General features: G+C 45.5%; 1 protein-coding gene across 1 annotated transcript; it reads right to left on the bottom strand.

The window, feature by feature from the left end:
• Positions 1 to 13866: 13866 nt before the first annotated feature.
• Positions 13867 to 14535, bottom strand: LOC124700749 (probable glutathione S-transferase GSTU1). Its single transcript, XM_047232825.1, has one exon. The coding sequence runs from the start codon at positions 14533 to 14535 to the stop codon at positions 13867 to 13869; it is 669 nt and encodes a 222-aa protein (XP_047088781.1).
• Positions 14536 to 21224: the final 6689 nt, after the last annotated feature.

The following is a 21224-nucleotide window of genomic DNA, read 5'->3' as shown; positions in this document are numbered from 1 at the left end:
AAGGCGTCGCCGCCGAGGAACCGGAGCAATATGCTCGACTCCATTTCCGACGAAGACTCGAAGCCGTTGGTCGCCTTCACTTCACTGGGGACGCACCACTTGGTGAAGAGGAAGCGTCGAGCTCTAGCAGCTGATTCGAAGAGGGCCTCCGCTGTGGAGGTTGAAGATTCGCCGCCTTGCTGGCAGAAGATCGCAGAAGCCATGATGGCTCTTTCGTGGTTGAGCTCGAAGACATAGCACCACTCAGGCAATAGCCAGCGTCGTCTGGAGGTCGCCGCACCATCACCTCTTCTTCCAACGCCTCCATGGTGAGACAAAGAAGGAGGAATGTTGCAGATCAACCCCGACCGACAACACATCCGGACTAACCTGGATCTTGTCAGAGCAAAGAGGGAAGCTGCTTCCCACCTCCCCCTCGCCACCAAGGCCGGCCAAGAGAAGGGCAGCAACCATGCACACCAAGATTCCTCTGTTCTCCTCCTAGCTGCCACGGCCGATCAGGAGAACTTCCTCTTCTTGGCCTCCAAACCACCAACAGAGATCCGCCACCAAATTATTGGAGAAGGTGGATCTGCTCCTCCACCCAAAGGAGCCCAAGGAGCAGCAGTAGCAGCAGCTACTCCGGCGGAGCGGCGCTCGAAGGCGTGATCAACGGCCGGAAGCCCTCAAGAGTATTGTAGAGATGGGAGAGCGGTGGAAGGGGGAGGTGTGATATTTTACCCGTTCCTCCTATGGCAATACGGCAGGTTGGTGCCGGTTGTCATTTGTTCCGAAAGAAAACAAACACTAGATGTTTATTTTACTTACTCCCTCTGGTTAAAAATAATTTTCTAAAAATAGATGGTTGATGCATTCATTTTGAGCAATTATTTTAAACCGTGGAGTATATACTTTCCATTGGCAAATTGAGAGTACTTCAAAGGAGCTATGGGGCGAATAGCTCCTATGCGACGTCGTTGGAGAAATGCGTCCAGAATGCGACGTTGTTGGTGGAAATAGCTCTCGTGCGACAGGTAAGATGGCCCAAATAGCCTATGTGCGACAGTCGGCCCAGACACAGGTTAGTGGTAATATTATGTGATCGTCGCGGGTCCCACAACTTATACACATCAGCCGAGGGGCCTCAAGCACTTGGTCCCACAACTTATACACATCAGGTGAGGGGGCCTCAAGCGCGGGACCCACCGGTTGTCCACGTCACGGCGTGGGACCCACAACTAACAACGAGAAAACAGAGCCGCCACTCCCGGAGCCATCCAACGCCACCATTTCGGCCGGTTGCCCGCATCTTCCACCCCTGTCCCCTCTTCTTCTCGGGCTCGGCGACAAATCGCGGCGGCGGATGTCGAGCGCTTCATCCTCCCAATCCCGCTGGCCGCAATATGGTCCAGTGCCGATGATGAGTTGCCGGATTGCCCCGTACCGCCCCCTGAAGCGGCGTGTCACCATGTCCGACACGCACGGCAATCTTGGGCGCGAGTATGTCAAGTGCGACGACAAGCGGAGCTGGGAAGGTCAGATCTTGGTTATACCTCTCCCAATTTCATTTAGGCGTGTCCAATTTCTGCTTTTTGTGCCGATTTGGGGATTAGGGTTCATATTTTCGATTTGGGAATTAGGGTTCATCGTTCTGATTTGGGAATTGGTTTCAGAATCTACGCAATTGCAAGAATTTTGAGTGGTTGGACGAGTACATCGATAGGATTCAAGGTCAAGGCGCATCCCTGGGGCTGATGTTGGACAAATCTGTAGCTCCCACCACCGGCGGGCTTGCTTCAACTGTTGGGAATGGGGAAGAATTCAAGGTAGCTGAGTTGAATGAGCTGAAGCGGATGCACAAGCGAGATAAAGAAACTCGTGGTTACGAAGAAGCGAGGATAATATGATGGCTGCATTCTTTTATATTTGTGTAATTGCTCTTGGGATTGCTTATGTGCTGATCATTAGTCGATAGACGATGCGGTTAGATATGAATGACGGGGCACCCCTGTTTGATTTCCATCTAGATGACCGTGAAGAATGAGTTGCAATTTATTTTTGTGCAATGTTAATTACCGTTCAACGTGCGGTGTTTTTGTGATAGAAGAACAAAGTGCATTGTTATGTAGCCTTCAATATAAGGCAATGAGCAAATTGTATTATAAAGTTTTGTAAATAAAATGAGTAACATTCAAATTTGAGCACGAGAAAATGAGAAGCAAAAGAAAAAATAAAAAAGAAATAGATGAAAAGAAGTGGAGGAAAAGAGAAGCGGCCTGGGCCTGGCCCGGCCTGTTAAGCTAAATGTAAAGCGGGTTGCGTCTGTAAACGAAAAAAAGGGTAAGGATTGAGACCTAACCCTGTGGCCCGGCCTGTTAAGTTAAATGTAAAGCACGGCCTGGGTTTTTCATTTGATACTCTTTTCTCAGTTGTAGATGTTTAAGGGTTAGGATTGAGCAATGTGATGCACAAATGTTTTACCAAATGCATAAATGTTTTACCACATGAAAATTAAATAAGAATACTCATAAAACATTGAAATTAAATAGAATAGATAAAGTGGGGCATATATGCCCAAGGAAGCACACGGTACAAACTCACACGATACAAACTCACACGATAAAAAACACACACAACGACAATAGATAATAAAAACTAGAAAACATTAAAAGAAGACGCGACGCCGTCATCCTTGGCTCCTCCTTGGCTCCTCCTTGGCTTGGCTCCTCCTTGGCTTGGCTCCTCCGGTGGTCACTCCTCCTCCTCCTCGATGGTGATGGGGGTGGTGGGCGGGTAGTGGAAGTTGTAGGGGAGGGAGTGCATGTTCCCGAGAGAGGGAAGATTGCAGGTGAAATTGGTGAAGATGTTGTAGGTTGTGAATGCGATGAACTCGCATCCACACCAAAACACCTTACCAAGAAGGAAGAAGGCGTCGTGGGGGTTGACGGAGCGGACGGTGAGGCCGATCTGGAGTTGACCGTTGCCCGCGCCGTCGAAGTACCCGTCGAGGTGGAACATGGGCGGCGCGCCGCGAGGAAGGTTGAGGTGGCGGTAGCCTTGCGAGAGGAATACCTCCGCAAGTTCCCTACCAGTCCTCCACCTAGAAATGGTCCACACACGGAGTTGGTTCTCCACAATGACTCCCGCCGGGAACTCGCGCTCCGGGACGGTCGCCGGGAGACGGTAAGTTGGGTGGGTGAACGCCATGGGCTTGGTGGTGGCTAGGGCTAGGGCACGGATAGGACGGTTGCGGCTTGAGAGAAGGAGAGAGTAGTGGTGAGTGGCGAAGAGGAAGGGGATGGGTGCCCTTAAATAGCCAGAGGAAGGGGATGGGTGCCCTTAAATCAAAATGAGTTATCATATGTTTGGATATTGCAATGACACATAAGCATGATCTAATTTCAAGAAACTAAGTATGTTATGTTTGTACTTGGCAAAGACACACGAAAATGAGTTAAATAAATCAAAAAGAGTTTTGTTATGTTTGGATTTGGCAATGACACACAAGCATGATTTGATTTTCAAGAAACTAAATATGTTATTCTTGTATTTGGCAAAGACACACGAAAAAGAGTTGGATAAAACAAAATGAGTTATCATATGTTTGGATATTGCAATGACACACAAGCATGATCTAATTTCAAGAAACTAAGTATGTTATATTTGTACTTGGCAAAGACACACGAAAATGAGTTAAATAAATCAAAACGAGTTTTGTTATGTTTGGATTTGGCAATGACACACAAGCATGATTTGATTTTGAAGAAACTAAGTATGTTATGCTTGTATTTGAGAAAGACACATGAAAAAGAGTTGGATAAAACAAAATCAGTTTTGTTATGACAGACGATAATTAGTTGAATAAAATAAAGTAAGTTTTGTTACCGTTGGTTTTACCGTTGCTCCCCTAGTATTTTATGTGTACTCTTTAAAAGGAGTGGCAAGGCTGAGACTAGGAGGCTGCACTCTACAAGACAATAGTTGTGCTGCGACGCTGCGTGGGACATGCATGCCGACGTGGGCGTTCTGCTCGATGGCTCGGTCGGGCGCAGGCTCTCCAGGAGGCGACACGATTCGGCCCAGCGGTCAAAAGGATCCGAGCTCAGCCCAAATAGAGAATAGATGGCAGCCAATCAGATTCGAGAACTAGTCCTCCCACGGATCACGCTCGCCGACCCGCGCGGAATCCTTCTAGAAGCACAGATCGGACGAATGCGGTTGGTCCTCAGGTTAGCTGACGGTCCAGATTGGCCGTTAGGGTTAGCTGGCCAGCAGATTTGAAATGAGGATAAAAAATTCAAAAATATTCAAAAAAATATGAATCCTGCTCACATTGTCTTCTTATATCATCTAGCAACAACTCAAGTTGATAAACATGGTGTAGATACATTGTAACGAAAAAATCATGTGTACAATGTGATATCTTGAACTCTGCCGTACGAAGTCGAGGATTTGAGAGAAGGGTTTGAACTTTGAATCATGGAATGGAACCAAAACTTGGAAATAGGTTCATTTAGGTGTAAGTAGGATCCATGCTTCATTTCTCAATTTTGTGTTTTGACCATGTTTTAATGCTAGTCAAACCATAGCTTTGACCAGATTTGAAATGAGGATAAAAAATTCAAAAAAATTCAAAAAAATATGAATCCTGCTCACATTGTCTTCTTATATCATCTAGCAACAACTCAAGTTGATAAACATGGTGTAGATACATTGTAACGAAAAAATCATGTGTACAGTGTGATATCTTGAACTCTGCCGTACGAAGTCGAGGATTTGAGAGAAGGGTTTGAACTTTGAATCATGGAATGGAACCAAAACTTGGAAATAGGTTCATTTAGGTGTAAGTAAGAAGGATCCATGCTTCATTTCTCAATTTTGTGTTTTGACCATGTTTTAATGCTAGTCAAACCATAGCTTTGACCAGATTTGAAATGAGGATAAAAAATTCAAAAAAATTCAAAAAAATATGAATCCTGCTCACATTGTCTTCTTATATCATCTAGCAACAACTCAAGTTGATAAACATGGTGTAGATACATTGTAACGAAAAATCATGTGTACAGTGTGATATCTTGAACTCTGCAGTACGCAAGTCGAGGATTTGAGAGAAGGGTTTGAACTTTGAATCATGGAATGGAACCAAAACTTGGAAATAGGTTCATTTAGGTGTAAGTAAGAAGGATCCATGCTTCATTTCTCAATTTTGTGTTTTGACCATGTTTTAATGCTAGTCAAACCATAGCTTTGACCAGATTTGAAATGAGGATAAAAAATTCAAAAAAATTCAAAAAAATATGAATCCTGCTCACATTGTCTTCTTATATCATCTAGCAACAACTCAAGTTGATAAACATGGTGTAGATACATTGTAACGAAAAAATCATGTGTACGAGTGTGATATCTTGAACTCGCACGTACGAAGTCGAGGATTTGAGAGAAGGGTTTGAACTTTGAATCATGGAATGGAACCAAAACTTGGAAATAGGTTCATTTAGGTGTAAATAAGAAGGATCCATGCTTCATTTCTCAATTTTGTGTTTTGACCATGTTTTAATGCTAGTCAAACCATAGCTTTGACCGCATTTGAAATGAGGATAAAAAATTCAAAAAAATTCAAAAAAATATGAATCCTGCTCACATTGTCTCCTTATATCATCTAGCAACAACTCAAGTAACATAAGATGATTTAGACAAGGTTGAAAAAAAAGTTGCTTAGAAATGGGGTCGTTTACCCTCACCCGGAGGCCGTTTTTGGACACATCTTTCATTAAACTGATGAAAATGAGTTACTCCACAAAATTGTCCAATTGATTAACAAGTTATAACAAACTAGTGCATAAACTAGTGCATAACATTCAAATAGCATTGCAACATCAAAAATGATGTCAACTTTCAAATTTGGTTCAAATTTGAAATTGGTTCAAATTTGAAATCTATTCAAATTACAAATAATAAGTTTCCACACCATAGCACATAAGTTTAAAACCATTACATCAAACTATTTCTTCGCTTCTTCCTACCACTTCTCATTGCAGTACCATAGCATAGTTTGTTCATACTCCTGAACTTTTTGCCGCAACCACTAGGCCCCCTCATCTTTTGCACATCTGGCACAGGCACAAGCACATCAGCAGCCATAGGAAAATCTGGCACAGGCATAACCTCCTGAGGCACGGGCACATCGGCAGCCGACGAGCACATCGGGCATAACCTCTCGAGCTTCGGAATTCAGCACAACCTCTAGAACAGGTTCGGAATTCATCATAACCTCCGAACAGGTTCATCCGGCAACTCAATAGTCAAATCTGGTTGAGGCAACGAAGTAGCTCGAAACAGGTTCATCCGCACCGGTGCATTGACCAAACTGTTTCTTTTCTTTCTATAGCCATTGAGTCTTGGCTTTTTCATTGGCCAGCACTGTTCAACAACAAGAGGTGGGGCTTTTTCTCCACGCTTCCTCCTGAACAAGGATATAAATTAGATACTGAAATAAGCAAATGAAACAAGGTACATAAATTGGAGAATTAACATTAACATACTTTGGTTGTACAGGAGTGTAACGGCATTTTGGGGAACCAATTCTATATATGCCCAAGTTCCTCACACAACTTGCACCTGTTTTTGTTACCTTTTTGAGCCCTTTTAGGCTTTTCTGGTTTTTCCTTTTTCCCCTTCTTACTACAACCCCCCTTCTCAAACCAAGCTTTGTATCCGCTTCTGTTTGGGCCTCCCAGCCTTTCTTTTACTCGTAGGGGGACACAGTGTAAATTCTATATCCACCTCGAGCCACCGAGATTGGTCGATCAAGGCTGGAATTGGAGTTGCATATGCAGCCTTAAACTTTTGTACTCGAGTAATACTCATGCAAATATGGGTGCATATTTAACTTGGGTTTAGATGCCAAAAAAATTATGGCATGCTCACATGGTTTTCCAGTGTGTTGCCACTCTAGGCAAGTGCACTCCTGCAACTCAATGTTTACCACATGCCTCTTGACACTCCTTGCATCTTTAACTTCAGCATCAAATAAGGAGGATTTCTCAACAGATAGATGTGAAAGGTTTCTACTCTTGTTGACCACCTGCCGTACCACCGCCTGGAAAGCTTGTCCCCTTCCAACATATCACCAAGTCTTCCTCTCAAGTCCCACAAACGCATGATCATGATCCTTATTTGGTCCACCATGTCATGCACGAGCAAATCTTTTAAATCTTTCACTTTATTGTTGAAACTTTCTGCCAAGTTGTTATTGATGTGATCACATTTTATTGCAGTATTAAAACCTGATCTGTACCACAATAGAGAATGGTATGTGTTCAACCAGGAAGCAAATTCATTGTCAGCACAAGCTTCCATGATCTTACCAAGGTGGTAGGAATGTGTCTGTGGTCTGTAAGCTCTTGCTGCTGGCCACATGCGCCCAAATTCATCTCCTCTAAATTTTTTTATCAGATTCATCCACATATGTCCAAAGCACTCTCTCTGCTCAGCATGGGGGAAACATTTTTTACAGCATTTTCCAGCCCTTTACATGCATCCGTGTGGATGGCCAAAGGTGAAACGGCCCTATGCATCTTTTCGGTTGCATCATGAACCATGTCCAGCTTGCCTCTCGTCTCCGATTGAAACAGTCCAATTGCAATTGGGAACATCCGATTGTGTCCATCCAAAGCATTGCATGCAGCCAACTCGACCATTCCACTTGCCGGTCAAAAAGAAGAGTCTATGCTCAAATATGGACGACATCCTGCTTTGAATCCATCTATGCAAGGCTTCAAACACATAAAAAACTTGTTGAAGTAAACACTGCCATCCTCTCGTAACCTCCGTATCTATCTCCACCACACTTCCAGGTGACCTCTTCTCCACCTCGGCTTTAAAGCTATACAACATCCTAAATGTATTTGCCCGATCACCATACAATGATTTCATTGCCCTTTGTTTTGCCTTCCAAACTGTGGTATATTTCGGTTTGATGGGGTATAGCTTCTCCAAGTCCACTTTAAGCCTTTTTGCAGTAGTGTTTGGAGTTTTTGCTAAAATAGGAGTAATATTCTCCGTAATCCAAAGCTGGTTTGTCATATTTGAAACTCTCGTGAAGTGGTCATACATGTATGCTGGTTTGGTATTTGATTTACCCCGATCGTATCGCCATCAGGTTGTAGTACTGCGGATATGTACCATTTGCATGGATTTCCACCATCATCATAGCCTTTGCACCTAGCATAAAATTTCTTCCTATCGGTCCACATAGTCTTGGCATCAAACTCTTTTTTCACTCGCATAGGTCCTAAAAGACATCCTAAACTCATTCATATTTGGCCACAACTTTCCAACCTCAACTACCGGGTTCTCTTTGTCATACAAACGGACCAGCTCATTGTCATTTGCATCATCCACATCATCTGCGGCCTTGTCTCATCGGGTCTTCTTCATCCTCATTTCCACGGCCTCGCATTTGTGTTACCATCGCAGGCAAAGAACTGTCATCCTCGGTTGCACGGCCTTCATCTCTATCATCAAGCTCGGAATGCCAAACATTTTGGCCATTTCAATGTCGGATATTGGTGCAATGACTAAATCTGTTTTTTCATTTAACTCTACTACATTCCGAGTCAACAACAATCTTTTGAGCACCATGGTTTCCCTCCTCTCGCATCCGCATCAGCCCCTATATCTTCAGCTAGTATTGTCGGTTCGATGAGCAATGCCAACATCTGCCCCTCCTTTGTGAAGCCCACTCATCATCTTGCATCCGTGCAGCCATCTTTGATGGCACATAACCTACTCGGAATTTGTTTGTAGATCAATAAGCTCTGCATGAAAACTTACTTGATTGCTTTCCCACCCTTCTTGACGATCAATTTCAGCAACCATAGATTCTCCATCTTCAATTCTCACATATTCACCCTTATAGTTGTCAAACCGTAGCACAGACATCTCTTGTTCTGGACCCCAAACAATCTTCTCCCCTATCTTCTCCACCAGATTGCGCACGGCCTCCTCCTCCTTTCCCTCCAATTCCTGCGGATCAACATCTTCAAGATCAAGAGCCAACCTCACGGTGCTATTTGCAATGTCTTGGACGCTTCCATCACTCAACTTGGCTTTACATGGAAAAAATTCGACTCTAATTGCGAATGTGTCGGCAGAATCGGGCGCGAAGATCTCCCTCGTCAATGGTGGGCAGCGGCGGCGTAAGCAATTGATCCCCCAATCGGCCCCAAATCGATAACGATAACATTAAAAGAAGGGGCGCATTACCGATTTGAAGCACCGTCTCGTCCCTCCATCCGATTCAGCCCGCGCTCCTCTCGATCCGCCCAGATACGCGGATTCTAAATCGGCAACAAAAAGAAAATCAGGCCAAGATCCAGGGGTATGAGACTAGGGTTTTGCAATTACTCACCTGCAATAGCTCGCGCCGCCGAGATAGACGCTCCGCCGCCGCCGAGATGAAAAAGGGCCGCTGTCGGAGAAGAAGCCCGGGCGCCGCCGCTCGCCGCCGTTCCCAGTTCACCACGCGCGAGTCGAGCGGACCGTTGAGACATGCGGGACCCTCACTCGTGAACGGTTGACTCTGCCGTACATGGACCAGGTGGACCCCACTTGTTATAACCCTCACCTGTCCTAACCTAATCGCATCCTAACTAAGTTTCTTAACCCGCGTCGACCTGCCTATCGCATGCGAGCTATTTGAAGCATAAAAAACGACGCATGGTAGCTATTTGAGCCAACAACATCGCACCGTGGAGAATTTCACTCAACTGTGTCGCATAGGAGCTATTGGCCCGGAGCTATGGGGTTTGTCAATAAAATGGGTGCAATCGGTTCGTGCGAACGTCCTCATATAAAGATGATTGGGAAGAGCTGGATTAATTGGATGGATTCACATGAGCTATCATTGCATGCTCCATGCTCCCCGAGTTAGGGCATCACCAATATGGCCATCCACTTGGCTCGAACATATCCGTTCATGTTTGCACGGACATAAAGCAAGGCGCAATGGCGTGAAGGCAAACCCTAGAGGCATGACCTATTTTGTGGCCCCTTTGTTTTCATGTCAGCATGGATCTAAATTCAGCCCAAATTTGCGTCCACGTAGATACCTCTCTTGTCTTTTCTTGTCCTCGCCCTACCCGCTAGTTGGCGACCCAAGCACCATTCCGCACACCCTTTTCCCCGCGATTCCCATTGATGAGGACATCCCTACTACACCACTACCTCCGTCATTGATAAATGAAGATGAACCTGCTGTGAAGCTCAAGTCCAATGAAGTTCGGATTGGACCAATTACAAGGGCTCGTGCGAAGCTACTTAAACAACAGGTGAACTTGTTTCTAAACGGTACTTTGATTGATGAGAACTTTATACTGCCTAAATCCTATTACGTATGTATCATCAGGTATCAAGAGGAGACGAGCGTCACACGAGGAGTAGAGGAGCAGCTGGACATGAAGACGGACGTCAAGATGGACGTGAAGCTGGACATGGAGCTGGACATGAAGATATCTCATGGTCGCGCGAGGGAGGAGCGGGAGGCATGCGCGAGAGGAGAAGACGACGTCCAGGCCGGTCCAGCACCCGGTCCGACCAGGCCCCAGACCGGCCAGCCCGGTCCCCAGCCCGGTTGACCGGTCGCCAACCGGCCGCCAACCGGATATGATGCATCGTACCGGGCAAAAACCGGAAAGTTGTGAAGTTTCCGGTTGCCGCCCGGTCGACTGGACGCCAGACCGGCCGACCCGGTCCCTGGCCCGGTTGACCGGATTCCAGACCGGATTCGTCCGAGTCTGTCTCGACCAGATCTATTCTGGGTCGGTTATTCTTGTATCTTTTCGACTCGAACTCGTCCCGGACACCTATATAAGTGCCCGGGACGCCCCCTAGCTGCTTTAGACCACGTTTAAGATAAACCCTAGTTCTTAGTTGTTTGCTCTAGCAAAACTATTGAATCCCTACACCATATTGCTTGAATATTGTGTAGATCCTGAAAAAGTCTTGTGTGATCCGTTGTTCCATTGGGAATTAGACGGTTGCAACTTACCGCTTCGTGGTCGGTGGCTACGTGCGCAAGTGTGTGGAGTTGCGAATATCTTGCAGGGTTGAGAGCTGTTGCATTGGCGACAGGGACCAATCGAGAGATCTCGTTGCGTCATACAAGTTATCATCCACTTCATCGTCGTGTTTCTCCGCTGCCATCACCCTGTGATCATCATCACCACCGTTGCTTACTGAGAAGATCGGGCCACCCCTTATCATCTTGGTATCAGATTTCCAGTTTCCTCCAAACCTCCCGTCTGCCGAGTCGTGACCGGCGATTTTCCTTTCTGATTCCACCACACGTCGTCGCCGCCGGCAACCAGACGTGTTTGGGGCTCAATGTCAGAGGGGTTTGTACTTCTTCCCAGCAATAGAGAAGCTCCATCCATGTAGCGACCGCCGGCGCCATCCCGTGTCATCGCATCGCCACCTCCACCACCTCAATCCATGCCTTCGCTAGAGGAGGTCGACTTCGACTGATGTGCTACCGTTTGTATCCAGGACATGTTTCCTTGGCCGCCCGTAGTCCTCATCCAAGCCCTGCGAACTGCGTCTCCCAGAAGTTGTTTCGCCCGATTTCCTACCAAGCTAGTTTAAAGATATGAATTTATCGCACCTTCTCTCCGAGAAGGCTCTAGTGGCAAATATGTGGGGTTCCATTTCATTTATTCACTTGCATAGATCATGGCTGACAGATTCGAAGAGTTTCTCTATGATAATTTCATTGATACGTAATCCGATGAAGACTCGGACGATGATATCAATAGTTTGATGGTGGTGTCTCTTATCATCCATCATCACACTGAAAATCAGTTTCCAAGATTGAGGGGCTCGATAAAGGGCCATGCATCCGTCGGGTCGTAAAAGATAAGCCAAACATGTTCAAATCTTCACCAAATACTTCCATCATAATGACCCATTATAATCTACCTATATATTCGAGCGACATATCCAGATGTCAAGACCGGTGTTCCTGCGTATTCTATACGGATTGAGGAGATATGATGATTATTTCTAATGCAAGAAAAATGTTGTTGGTAAGATTATCTTTTCTTGTTATAAAAATGCACTACATATGTTCGGATGCTTGCCTATGAAATCGACAGCGATCTGGCTGATGAGTAAATACGTATGAGATATTCTACAAGAATCAATGTCTAGATATTGAAAAGTTGGTGTTAATGTGTTTGGTGGAGAAGAGAACCAAATGCTGCAAACACAACCGCGATCAGTCAATAAGTCAAGAGAGTTTCTTAAAATGTTTAGAAGCATAGATTGCATACATTTGGACTGGAAGAACTGTCCATTTCCTTAGTAATGGTAATATAAGAGAAATGTTGCAGAGTGCATAATTATGTTTGAAGCTGTGGCATCACAAGATCTATGGATTTGACACTCCCCTTTTTAGCATGGCAGTTCACACAGTGACGTCAAGGAACTTCAACGCTTTCCGGTGTTCTCTAGTCTTGCGTAGGACAACTTTTCAGTGGTAAACTATGATATCAATGGCCACCGGTACAATAAAGAGTAGTATCTAGATGATGGTATCTATCTATTGTGGTCTATAGATCTATGGATTTGACACTCTTTTTTAGCATGGCAGGTTCACACAGCGACATCAAGGAACTTCAACGCTCTCCCGTGTTCTCTAGTCTTGCGAAGGACAACTTTCCAGTGATAAACTATGATATCAATGGCCACCAGTACAATAAAGAGTAGTATCTAGATGATGGTATCAATCCATTATGGTCTATATTTGTGAAGACAATCCCCCCTCCCCAACAAGAGAAAAGGGAAAGATTCGCTAAATAACAAGAGAGTGCTATGAAGGGTGTGGAGCAGGCATTTAGTGTGTTACAAGCTCGTTGGGCCATTGTTCGGCACCTGCTAGAAGATGGAGTGATCATACAATGTGGGGTGGGGGGGCGAGATTATGCACAACACGATCCTTGAGGAATGGCTGCGATGGAATCAATCTATCACCTCGTAGACCAACAATTACTTTCCACAAGGATGTTTTCATCTCTCAACTTTCTTACCAACGGGGATTTGGCCGAAAAAGATGCAACGTTATGGATACCATGACCGATCACCATCGAGAAAGAATCATTTTTCTAAATCACTTCAGGTGAGCGGGGCCTTCAAGCGTCTTCCTCCTCAATACGCTGAGTTTCTAAAATTACAAACCTTTCGTAATTTTTTAGAAAATAATGAACGAATCCGTGAATCAAGAATTTCATTATATCAATAATTATTTCTTTTAACAAGCATGGATTTACTTTCGCATTTCGAAACTTTAATACAACCTGCTTTTGATCCAGGAGGGAGGCATGTCTAGTCTAAAAATGACCCCAACATTCTTATCGCGTTGGGACAAATCAGGGCGAGTTGCTTGAGCCCCATGGCCGATGTCTAGTACTCATGAACATAGGACGCCACCTTTGTCTCAGATGTCCCATAAGGATAAAGTTACAATGAAAGTTTTATCCTTTGTGTGTGCAACATTGTATATTGGGTATTATAAAAGTTTATGCATAGTATGTGCAAAGTTATCTACTCCATAAGTTTCCCCTACAAGTACTAAATGAATTGTTGAACATAAAGATTTCCCCCAAAAGAGTGAAAATGAAATACTACTCTTTATTATGTAATTGATCAAACCTTCTACTATACATATTCCACATATGTAATTGAGGGAAGCATCTCGGTGGTACAAGAAGAAATACAAGCTTTTGAAATACAAAATACATCAACACAAGCAAACAACTAGCACATTGATTCACGAAGAAATACATAAATTCAACATTTATTACATTGCTTCTTTGATCATGCATGTCCTACTCACTCGATGCCGAAGTCCTTCCTCATCATGCCAGCAAACTCGTACACCTTCTGTGGTGAGTAGAGACTATTGGAGACACTCTCCCTCTCTAGGCATCGTGCTGCCCACGCTACAAGCTTGGGTGCCACTTCTGCTACATTGACTCCCCAGTACTTATCAAAGCTCTCGAACCAAGCGGTGAACGGTATGAGCGCGACATCCACGAACCCGAAGCCATGCTCCCCTCCAAAGAATTCCTTCTCGCCAAGCTCCCCTTCTAGTGTCTTCAAAATGTCAGCCATCTCTATGTTCGTCTGCATCTGTGGCTCCGTATACATCTTCGAGCCAGATCTGTATACCTTCTTATCAACGTAGTCGGCCCAGAAGCAGGCATGTGCGCGCTCGTAAGGGTCGGTGGGAAGGAGGGGGTGGGTGTGAGGAAAAACCTCGTCGAGGTACTGGAGGATGATGAGAGACTCAATGATGGTGCGACCATCATGGAGGAGGACGGGGATCTGCTTATAGACCGGGTTGGAGCGGAGGAGGCGGTCGCTCTTGACGGCCATGATGTTCTCTTCAACATACTCGTAGGGTAGGCCTTTCTCCGCAAGGGCGATGCGGCAACGCTGCCCGAACGGGCTCACCCAGAAGTCGAGCAACACCAGGCCAACATTCTTCTCACCTGCCATTTGCTACCCTCTAATCAGATTGGTTTATTTCTCCTTGGTTTGTGTTTGTTGTTTGGGTGTGCGGTGAGGACTGAGGAGGTGAGACGATGCGGATGAGAATTTATAGGGAAGAGCTGGTGCGTTTCCCTTTTTGGTAAACACTAAAAATATTTCCTTTTGACTGGACTTTGTTGGTAGGATGACAAGATCAAACCGAACCTGTAGTTCTGTGCCGTACGTGCGTGCGTAGTTCCAGCTGAAAATTTTGGTGTATGGTCCGGTCTCCCCTCTGTCGATCACCACTTGCGCTACGGACGGATCAGCAACTCGGTGTGTCGGTAGAGGCACTTGGAACACGTAGGTATCAAGCTAGTAGGCATGGGCGCATGGCACCGTTTGCTGCGAGTCGCATGTAAATTCCAGACCAAGGACACGTCCCGCACAGAGGATCGTGGCTGGTGGAGGAGGCAAAGATGTGATATGTGGTGACGACATCAAAAGCAAAAGCAGCAGCCATGTTTTAATTTTCCTTATTCCGCACCTACAATTCAACGTAGAGATTACAAGGTGTCTAGTACGGAATATACCAAAGAAGAGAATTTCCACTGGGCATGATTTGATTTCTCACCGAGTGTGCCAACCGTACCTAACGCGCTAAATATGTTTTTTTAATAAGGCAAGACTTGCTATTTTCAGTAACAAAGAAGAATGTGTAGCCGGTTTATTGACGGGAAACCGGCCAAAAGTAGGTACAAACACCATTGCCGGTTGCGAGGGCATACACAGCCACGACTCCAACTTCCCTGAAGAAGTGACCAAAAAGAAAACCTCGCTGAAGTGGCACCGTGAAGCTCAAGCCAGCAAATGCTAAACATGTGGCTCCTCACGAAGGGGCATGCAACTCCAACTCTGATGATGAGCTTCGGAGAGGAAATGCCTAAGACCCGTGCCAAAGAAAAACTTCACCCAGCCGCCCCTTACAGGTAGTGGCGGAGCCAACATGATGGAAGGATGGGGCCACCTCACCCTAAGATTCAGCCCAGCCCATATAACAACTATAGAAAAAAAAGCGAAAAAGGCCAACCCAACTTAAGTCTGCCCCACCCTAGCAAATTGGGCAAGATTCGCCACTACTTATAGGTCATCGTACACTGCTCATATGGAGAGGCTCGAAGGACATAGTAGCTTCGACGTCACAACAAGGGAAGACCAACATGAAGAAACTCGGACATGCCGGAGAAGAGCTGACTATATATATAACAAGTTCTTGGCGCGACCAAAACACTACACTTCAACGCCATCGTTGCCGCACAATCCATCACACAGAACTCACACATCGCCGGCCAACTATGAACCGCGATGTTGTGCAAGACCAGCCCCAGGGAATCACGATCTACAAAAATAACGCACTCACAAGGGTAAGCGACGAGCAGGGGCGGATCCAGGATTTGACCATAGGGTAGGGGGTGGGGGGGGGGAGACAATGATCACAAACACTATCTCTATATATGTATATCAAGTCTCACATAAAATCAACAATCTTCTGCAACAAATATGGTAGAATTTATCTAAGACACTTGCGACTCATTATTGGCAATTCTTAGTTCAAATTTGGCTCACCAATTGCCTAAAAGATCGTATAAGTTAATAATCTAATCATGCTTGATCTAAGTTGAATTCTGATTTTCGGCTCAGAGGTTCAAGCTTGCAGTACACTAGTAGAAAACATGCATAATGTCGCGGGCCGTAAGAGCATTTTGTCGCGGCCGGCCAGCCGGGACAACGGGGGCGCGACAAAAGGCTCAACCTTTTGTCCCGGCCCGCTTAGCAGCTGCGATAAAAGGTCCACCACGTGGCAGCCGCGGGACGCGCAGGAAACACTCCTTTTGTCGCGGGTGGTAACACAACCCGCGATAAAAGGCCCTCTATGTGGCGCGCGCAGGACGCTGCTCCTTTAGGGTTTAAGGGTGCAGCCACCCCCTGCCACCGCCACCCCCCTTTTATTTCATTTTTTCATTGCAAAATAAAATGTTCATATATTTATACGCTACACGTTCATGCATTATATATAGATCGAGCAAACAAATATTCGAAGCAAAAGTCTATTCGTAGATTCCCCTTACATATACATGGAGCTCACGACTACCAGGACTAGATCCCTTCGTCAATTCGAACTATTACACGGGGATCATCAGAAGCGCCTATTTAAACTAAACAAGCCATTGTCGTCTATTATTTCTCTTATCAGAAGTCCCGCCACTTCCTCCGCGATTCCTAGTAGGTGTTCGTGTGGTTGGAGCTTCTCCCGCATGAACTCGACCTATACAGTAAAATGAGATGAATATGACTATATCAATCTTGATAACGAAATATTGACGATAATAAATTAAAATTCTGAATGTTATTGCTTACGTTGAATCTATTATCGTTCTTCTCACTGGTTAACATGCGAATGGAGTTGCAAACGTAGTATCCATATAGATTCGTCCCATGTGGCTGCTGGACGCACGGTACATGAGTAAATGTTAGATTCTCTGCGAAGTCACCCGTAACCACCTTCTTGAAGCATCTCCAAACTCTGTCAGGCAAAAGAATGATTGAATGAGTGGATAATTAATTGATATCTTACGAAAGATATAGCGCGAGACAATGATTGAAATTACCTCTGGAGCAACTTCTGCAAGTCGCGGAACCCTTCCAGGTCTCTACTCAATGGGTCCCTTACTTCAACTATTTCCTTATCAACTTGAATGTCTAGTAGAATCCAGTAGAAACTGCACATATTTATATATATATATACGTCATGAATTACACTTAACATCGAGTAAGAAAAATTGAATGTGTACAACAGAAATGTGGTTGTAAGGAAGAAATCGAGTAAGACTCTCACTTGTAGTTGTAAGGAAAAAATATTGAATCACATAAATGTTGCTCCGTTATAAACCTTAGTAGGCTTCCCCTCGTTTTTTTGTCTTTATCCCTTACCGTGTCATGATGTACTTTATCTGGGTCAACAAACCCAATATTGGTTATCTTATTTCTTCTGCACTCATCGATCTTCATTCTGCATAAGAGAGTACATAATGATATAATGAGTATATGCAATGAACAGGAACAACTGAATGAACAGGAACTTATATGTAGTCAACAACTTACAAGCAATAGCAACTCATGATAGATTTGTCGAGAACGTCTAAATTGAATAACTGCCAGAGTTCAGAAATCTCAATATGGAGATCCTCCCTTCGAGTAATATTCTACTGGGATATTCCTCACGATGAGTCTTTTGTTCTCCTTGCACGCATCAAGGTACCACTGATGTAAATTCCGCATATGCGTTGGCAGTTGATGCAGCCTCGTTTTGCTGACCAAGTCGGCCCCGTAGACAAATTTAGGGGCTATATCAGCAACGGGTAGTGCAGCATCTTGGGAACTCAGCAATTTCTCCACAGTACAATTCATTTGAGTCGCTAGCGCCGCAACTGCTTCCATATCGAAACCACAATGTTCCTCGTACACCGAGGGAACATCTAACACTTTGAGGTACACCTGGGCATTTCTCGGGCCGGGCTGGGTTTCGGGCCAGGCCCGAAAAAGCCCGAACCTAAATTTCCAGGCCCTCTGCAAACCCGAACCTGGTCCGGCCCGATGTTCGGGCTCCAAAATCAGGCCCAAACCTGGCCCGACATGCAAGCCTGACCGGGCCCGGCCCGGGATTTTCGGGCCGGGCCGTCCGGGCCGGGCTGCCCATGCCCAGCTGTACTTTGAGGGGTGGGATCGATTGTTTGGCATGTTCTCCGAGCTGGGGAACGACCTTTCTTTTTCTTGCTGTCGCTTACTTGGCCTTGAGGGGTGCACTTTTTGTACTTGATTTCTTCCTGGCTACACTTCTAGTTGATGATTTGCTCGTGCTAGCACTATCCTTCTCTTTGCCATTCTCAATTACCTTCGCAGGTGTGCGTGTATAGACATCGTTCTTCTCGTGTAAGTCATATTGCGATGGTGTGTTCAGAAAATCAAGAGCATATGATTTTTCCTTCTCGGTGTATGGTGCTGGGGGCTTGGGTTTTTTCCTTATGAAAATGTTCATGCAGTTTTTTCTTTACAACGGCCTCATTTTTCTCGATAGTAAGATCGTAAGGACGGGGGGAGGAACCTTTGGTACTCTTGGGAGGAGCGATAGTCGGTGGATAGGACTCTTGACACGCTTCCTCTTGGGTGCCTGCCGAGTCTTAGTGGGCGCAGGCGGCGGCGCAGGAGATGGAGATGGACTAGGGATGTGGTGGTCGTACTCATGGGATGATGGCGACATATTGTGACCACTCGGAGGAGGTGATGGTGACCTGCGACCACTTGAAGGAGGTGATGGTGACCTGCGACGACTAGTAGGGGGTACCCAGCCTAGAAGCTTGATGATTCTCTTTTCCCAAAGAATGATGTCACCCAGTACGTCTCCGAGTGTAAGAAGACATTCACCTCCAGGGATTTCAAGCTGCAATGACTCAAATGACGGTACAATTGAATCCACCCCGACACGAGCATAGCCAGCTGAAATCTCATTGTCATGCCATACTACCGGCTCTCCTTCAGGTCCTAATGTAGGTAAAACAAAGCTGACCGCCACCTTAAGAGATAGGTTCCTGAACACCTCACGAAAATCAAAAGCTGTCTGCTCCTTGATTCCATCCACGGGGTAGCCAGCACCGCCATCTATCATTCGTGTAAATTCAGGCGGGGCCTCCGAGTCAGCCACGCTGCTTCACCGCTGAGATATGCCAGCGGTATTATCTGGCTCGCGCCATCCTTTATGTTCGTCAATCTCCAGCTGCTGCTTGTCAAGACGGCGTTGGAACTCGGTTAACCGGTCATTCTGCACCTCCTGCTGGCGTTGTTTTGCTCTCGCTCGGCTTCTATAAGTCTCCACGTCGCTCGGAAAACCCAATAGACCACGGATAACTAGGGCCGTGGCCTCTTGTTCGTCCCCCCTTTTCAGGATTCTCGAGGACAAACGTCAGCAAGTCATTCTCTCTATCGGGAACAAACTTCAGTTTTCCCGATTTAATATATGTCGTCACTACAAGCCATTTTTCACTGGGTACCTTAACCTTGTTATCACTTTGAACAAGGTTCCCTGTCCGCATGCATACTCACAGCCATGCGCAAGGAACCAATTTCGAGCCCTCAAGTCCCACTTTTCTCGGATGGGTTCTGGAGTGACCCCATTCCGCTGCATCTCAGCCTGTTGTTCAACCCACTTAGGCATGGCTTTTTTTAGCCCCTCGCCCTGTATGATGGTGATATTCCTCTTCACTTGCATTCTTCTTGTTTTTCTTTGACAATGCCTTTGCATCCTCTGAGGTCTTGTACTTCACAAATGCATCCCAGTTATGCTCCTGCTTCGCTAGATAGCCTTCGAATTTTGGAGGCTTCTTCTCCTCCTTATAAGTTGCCCATAATCGCTTCTTCCACTGCCGGAATAGTTCCCTCATCTTCTGAAGAGCCCACTGCTTCACTAGCTCCTTCTGCTTGTCCATCTCAATCTGCGATTCCAATTCTGACAAGGTGAAATGTGCCATGAGGTCGTCAAAAAGCTTGCCTTTGAACCTATCGGCAATAAACTAACTTTCGGGCACCTTTTTGCTCTTGTTCCGTTCTCTAACAGTGATCGGGATGCGATCCCTAACCATAACTCCGCACTGATTTTTAAATATCGTTGCGGCCTTTGCGGGTTCCACCGGTTCGCCTTTAGGTGATATACGTGTAATTGTGTAGTGGTCATTTTTGCCAACTTCTTTGTCGGGCCTCGTTTGTCCAACTTATCTTGGGAGGCCTAAGAGAATAAAAATTAATTAATTTATATACATGTACATATAGAATTCCATTAATGGCTCTAATGATCATATACATGTATATGTACCTCGCCATCACCGGAGCCCTTGGCTTCTCCATCACCGGAGAGCCCTCGGCTTCTCCATAACCGGAGCCCTCGGCTTCTCCATCAGCAGAGCCGTCGGCTTCTCCATCAACGGATCCGTCGGCTTCTGGGTCGTCTTCTAGGTCGGCTGCACGGATTATGTCCGCGACGATGTCTTCATGTTCAAAGTCTCGATGGAATGGATCCATTGTTTCTGCAAAATATTAAATCGATAAGTACATGCTTAATTTTGAGTAGGGGTTCATAATAATTATAATGTCGGCGTAACGTAGAGGGAGAGAGGGATGTCGGTGATGACGTAACGTTGGGGGTTGTCATAACGTAAAGGGAGAGGGGGGATGCCGGTGATCACATAACGTAGGGGGTCGTCGTAACACATGGGGAGAGGGGGGATGCCGGTGACTACATAACGTAGGGGTCGTCGTAACACACGGGGAGAGGGGGCATGCCGGTGACTACATTCGTAACACACGGGGAGAGGGGGGATAACGGTAGGGGCGATGTCGCGGATCGGGTAACATTCGAACCGGATAACATTCAAATCTTAATGGGCGATAACGGTAGGGGCAATGTCGCGATGTCGCGGAGCCGGTAACATTCGAATCTTAATACAACAATATTAACTACAATATTAACAATATTAGCAACAACATCAACAATCTTAATACAATAATATTAACAATACAACAATGATCAAAATTATAAACTAACCCTAATAAACTAAAAAAATATAAACTAACCCTAACCTTAATTAATTAACCCCTAACCCTAATTA

Source organism: Lolium rigidum, chromosome 3, assembly GCF_022539505.1.
Source record: "Lolium rigidum isolate FL_2022 chromosome 3, APGP_CSIRO_Lrig_0.1, whole genome shotgun sequence".
Classification (NCBI taxonomy): domain Eukaryota; kingdom Viridiplantae; phylum Streptophyta; class Magnoliopsida; order Poales; family Poaceae; genus Lolium; species Lolium rigidum.
This window is presented reverse-complemented; position numbering and strand designations above follow the sequence as displayed.